Source organism: Triticum aestivum, chromosome 5A, assembly GCF_018294505.1.
Source record: "Triticum aestivum cultivar Chinese Spring chromosome 5A, IWGSC CS RefSeq v2.1, whole genome shotgun sequence".
NCBI lineage: Eukaryota > Viridiplantae > Streptophyta > Magnoliopsida > Poales > Poaceae > Triticum > Triticum aestivum.
The window spans coordinates 537,899,831-537,904,611 of record NC_057806.1 but is presented as its reverse complement, the minus strand read 5'-3'; the positions used below and the strand labels follow the sequence as shown (position 1 = coordinate 537,904,611).

Here is a 4,781-nt window from a genome sequence, read left to right as displayed (position 1 = left end):
ACCTTTATTCCATCTTCAGGGAGTCGCCGCTGTCTCGCCTTTCTGAACAGAACACGAACCCTAATAAGACAGGAACAAATGACTAAAAACAAAACCTTTCCGTTGGCCCTTGCCAGGATCCACCGCACCTCCATGACCCGAGGGCCACCGGAGACGAGGCAGACCTGCAGCGGCGCCGATGAGAGGCAGGAACCCTAACTTTGTGGAGGAGGAGCGACTTGATATATCTTGCGTATTCCCCAGAACAAGGCACCTAGCATTTTAGTTACTGAAATGGTATCGTTATTTATAATATTTTTCATCGGCTGCTTTTGGTTTTGTACTGATGCATTCCTTGTGGTAGACGTTTTTGTCTTCTACGCGATACGGTGCGGATTAAGTCATTCTGAATTCTTCATCCCACATTGTCGATTAATTTCAACTAAAAATGATATTGTTGATAAATTTAACTATTGCGGGTGCTGTGTTTTTTTCTGGGTAGCATCAGCATTTGACAGTAACAGCTGAAAGAAAGTGAAACCATCTTTTTTAAATGAGGTTTTTTTTATAAGAATGGGGGATTTTATTCTTGAAACGCCGAGGAAGGTCTTTGGCAAAATAACAAGATTTTTGTTTTTGAGGATTTAATAACAAGATTTCTTTTGAGAGAAGGCAAATAACAAGAGGCGAGCTGTTCATTACTATGAATCGGCCTAGCCCAACTTCCCAGTCTCCAGCCCACCTATGACCCAGCCAGCACACAGTCTCTCGCTCCTCTTCCACTCAAAAGAAAAAAAGGTCTCGCTCCTCTCCTCAGTTCAGAGCTCGTTCGCAGTCGCAGCCCACAGCTAGAGCTAGGAGACGCGCCGCCGCCCCGCCAACCCTATCATAGGCACCGGCACCTCCGGCTCGCCCTCGTGCACGCAGGCGCTCGACAACGCGCGCGCGGACGCCAGCCTTCAGGAGTAGCGCAGCATCGCAGGCGCCGGCAACAGTCGTTGGCTGGCAGAAGCGGAGGTGCCGGCCGGCTGGAGTCAGGATTCGGCTCGCACGGTCGCACGCCGCCACGCCCGTTACCGGAGTGAGGAGGTCCCGACCCGCCGCCGCATCCAGCGCATCGGCTGTTGGAGGGCAAAGACGCCAAGGTTTAGTTCCCAAATTATTTGCTTCTATTGCTTTCTTTATATGTAGTTGATTCAGTGTCGATTACACTCTGTTTGCTAGTTCATGAACTGTTAACTGATTTAATGTCATCTACAGTTTGCTTGCAGATTTGGAAATGAAGAGAAAGGCTACGAGTATGCATGATTTTTATGCAAGCAGTTCAGTTACTCCTTCCCCTGCCGATGTCGAGCCTGAACTTGCCCCAGCTAATGTGACTGCAAATCCCTTTCCCTTAATTGTTGTGAGCACAGTGCCTCCTCCTGAAGCTGAACCCCCAAATGAGGAGAGCAATGGTACCACATGTGATGAGAGTACAAACCGACCAAGGCAGCGCATACTAGGATCTCATCCAAATAAAATTATCAAGGATGACATTGGAGACAAGAACTTCTCAATCCTTATTGATGAGGCTAGATATTGCTCAGTAGAAGAGCAAATGGCAGTGACTGTGAGGTAATGCATGCCGTTTTTAGTGCCGTTTATAGTGTACTAATGATTTTCACTGATCTAATTTCTTGATGCATGTAGATTTCTTGATGATCACGGGGTGCTCCAGGAAAGATTCCTTGCAATTAAGCACATCACAGATTGTACATCTGCTGGAATTAAAGAAGCTTTGGTTGATGTATTGGATTATCATGGTTTGCAGATTTCTAGGCTACGTGGACAGAGTTATGATGGGGCTTCAAATATGAGAGGGGAATTCAATGGTTTGCAAAAATTGGTTAGAGATGAAGCTCCATATGCATTTTATGTTCACTGCTTTGCTCACCAGTTGCAGGTGGTGGTTGCCACTGTTGCTCAATGTAGTCCTACTATTGCTGATTTCTTCAACTGTATTCCCTTGATAGTGACTCAAGTGTGTTCATCTTGCAAGCGGAAAGATGCATTACTGGCCAAACATCAAGACGAATTGTTACATTTGATGGAGAATGGAAGGATTTCATCCGGAACCTGGTTGGATCAAGAATCTAGCATAACAAGACAAGGAGATACTCGTTGGGGCTCACATCTCAGAACCTTGCTTCGCATATTCACAATGTGGAATGCTGTGGTGGATGTGCTAGGAATTGTAGTGGTTGATGCTCGGGAACACACTTGTCAAGGTGGAGCTTCAGGTTTGCTTATTAAGATGGAATGCTTTGAATTTCTCTTCATCATGTTGTTCTCAATAAACTTGTTGGGCACCACAAATTATCTATCACAAGCTTTGCAAAGAAAGAATCAAAATACTGTCGAAGCCATGCATTTGATCTTAGATGTGAAAGAAAGCTTGCAAGATATGAGGGACAATGGGTGGGAGTCTTTATTCAGTCAAGCCAAGAACTTTTGTGAGGCACATGACATTGATGTGCCAAATATGGATGATCTTGTTGGAGCTATGGGTCAATCTGTTCGCGCTAAGAATAAGGTGACCCGACTTCACTATTACAAGGTTAGCATATTCAATGTTGCCATTGATGCAACTATTACTGAGATGAATCATCGATTCAATGAAGTTTCCACTGAGTTATTGGATTGTATTTCTTGTCTTAATCCAGCAAACAACTTCTCAAAGTTTAATGCTGACAAACTTATTCGGCTTGCTGAAATTTATGCTGAGGACTTTACGAAAGCTGACCGGTTGTTGCTAACATTTGACCTTCCGAGATTCCTTATGAACATTAGGAGAAGTGAGGAATTTAATGGATGCCAAGATGTGTCCACACTTGCTCGATTGATGGTTCAAACAAATAAACACACATCTTTCCAGTTGGTATATCGCCTCATTGAGTTGGCGTTGATTCTTCCTATGGCAACTGCACCAGTTGAGTGAATATTTTCGGCAAGAGACAGATGTGCGCAATGAGGTATCAAATGAATGGATAAATGATTTAATGCTGTGCTACATCGAGAAAGAGATGTTTAGAAGCATTCATGATGATCAAATCATGATCCAATTCCAGAAATTAAGGCGTGAAGGACATTTGCCTCATGAGTTAAATGTGATTTCTTAGAGGTATATGTCAGTTTTACTAGTGTTAATAGTCAACATTGGATGCCTTACTATTATATCACTAATAATTGTGCTAATTTGGACAGATGGTTTGCGGCTGGTCACTTGGGCATGCATTTCTATATTTTGGTTTGGAGGTGTTCTACCATAGCATTAGTTAGAAGCAACACCGTATCATTGTTTTGGTCTTCTAGTTGTTGCTTCTCCAGTCTAGTACTTGATGTATTGGTGTGTGAACTGTATGAAACTTCAAGGTATGGTCAAACATGTTACTAGTATTGGTCTTAAAAGAATTCATGTTACTTTGAGCACATGTTTGACAGATATTGGCTGTTTAAATTGGTATACCAAATTGATTCAAATTTTGATATTTTTAAAAACTCTAGCAAATTCCAGCAAGCTTCCATAGTGATATGGGAAATTTTGAGCTTATTTGGACAATAGGATTAGGAGGTAATGAACGGTGTTGGCATGTCTACAGTGTGGGATTGGGATGATATGTAATGAACCACTTTCGTAGTTCTGTTTAATACATATACATATGGCCCAGCTGTTAGAGAAGAAGACGAAGAATCCGTTGGTTTAAGCTACTACGTATTTTACAAGATCTTGCAGGTACTTATGCACACCTCACTTACTATAGTTCTGATTCCTCATCTGTAGATATGGAAATCACACCATATCCTTTACCTCAGCAATGAGTTTCCATCTTTATAATAGCCACACGCTTACACATGTAGTAGACTCCACGAAAATTACTTGCTAACACCGTACTGTAAGCTGGCTGCGTTTTTTGATGCAGTGAGGGCGCTTATACTTGCTTTAATCAAAAAGTTGGAGCTGGAGAGTACAATTACGGTTCTAGACTAGACCATATTCTTATTTCTGGTCATGTTTCCATCATTGCAATTCCGTGGAAGGCCATGGCATTTTCCACTGCCATGTGGAGGATTGTGGAATAATAAATCATTTTAGAAGTGGGTGTTCAAAAAATATCTCAAAGTAAAGAAGGGTGAAAACTTTTCTTTATTGAGAGCAAAGTGGATAACATACAAGATTTGCTTACTAGTTATCCATAGGTGGAAAGGAGGGAGAAGTAGTTAGGTAGAAGGATTCAATCATATTCCAGTTTATATTATATTGACCAGAATACCTGAACTTCCAGTCCCTAATACCCCATAATCAGCTGCTAGGTACCTCCAGAAATCCATGGACGGCTGCAGAGTATAGGTGAGTAATATTTATGTTATGTAACATTATGTCATAACTTGACTTTTCACCCTACAATATACAAGGCGAAACAAGGGTATATTATATTCTCATTCTGTAATTATAGTGAAACTTATTGAACTACTGTATTTCTTAGTTTTCCATCAGATGCATGACTATTACTTCTCTAGTTTCTTACCTATGGTGAAGATCTAAATTTCTTCCCTTGTATTCTTAAGCATCTATTTGTATCTTATAATTTTCACATGGAGGAATTCTGTCCTTGGTTGGATACTTTCACTGAACTTGCTACATAGCTAGCTTTATGTTCAAGTGTACGTGCATGTTAACTACTTCGACAGGAAAGATAATTAATAAAATAGAATATGTGTTTGCGCATACTAACTTCCATAATATTCATCATTGAGTTTTC

The 4,781-nt window shown here is 41.3% G+C and overlaps 1 protein-coding gene across 4 annotated transcripts; it reads left to right on the top strand.

Moving 5' to 3' along the window:
- The first annotated feature begins 765 nt into the window (after positions 1-765).
- Positions 766-4,497, top strand: LOC123104599 (zinc finger MYM-type protein 1). 4 transcript variants are annotated; one of them, XM_044526474.1, is made up of 5 exons: positions 766-1,124; positions 1,240-1,596; positions 1,672-2,578; positions 2,685-3,142; positions 3,226-4,497. In XM_044526474.1, the coding sequence occupies exons 2-4, from the start codon at positions 1,259-1,261 to the stop codon at positions 2,775-2,777; spliced, it is 1,338 nt and encodes a 445-aa protein (XP_044382409.1). In that variant the 5' UTR covers positions 766-1,124; positions 1,240-1,258; the 3' UTR covers positions 2,778-3,142; positions 3,226-4,497. The 4 variants fall into 4 exon arrangements, 3 of the variants coding, with proteins under 3 accessions (XP_044382409.1, XP_044382408.1, XP_044382407.1); XM_044526473.1 differs by having other exon boundaries at positions 767-1,124; positions 1,672-1,924; positions 2,021-3,142; XR_006450452.1 differs by having other exon boundaries at positions 768-1,124; positions 1,672-1,867; positions 1,995-3,142.
- Positions 4,498-4,781: the final 284 nt, after the last annotated feature.

What these genes read in the sequence shown, in the direction of transcription:
- LOC123104599 (XM_044526472.1), top strand. Translation starts at nt 1,259, where the DNA reads ATGAAGAGAAAGGCTACGAGTATGCATGATTTTTATGCAAGCAGTTCA. An exon ending in CAAATGGCAGTGACTGTGAG is followed by an intron (nt 1,597 to 1,671) that starts GTAATGCATGCC and finishes TGATGCATGTAG; the next exon opens with ATTTCTTGATGATCACGGGG.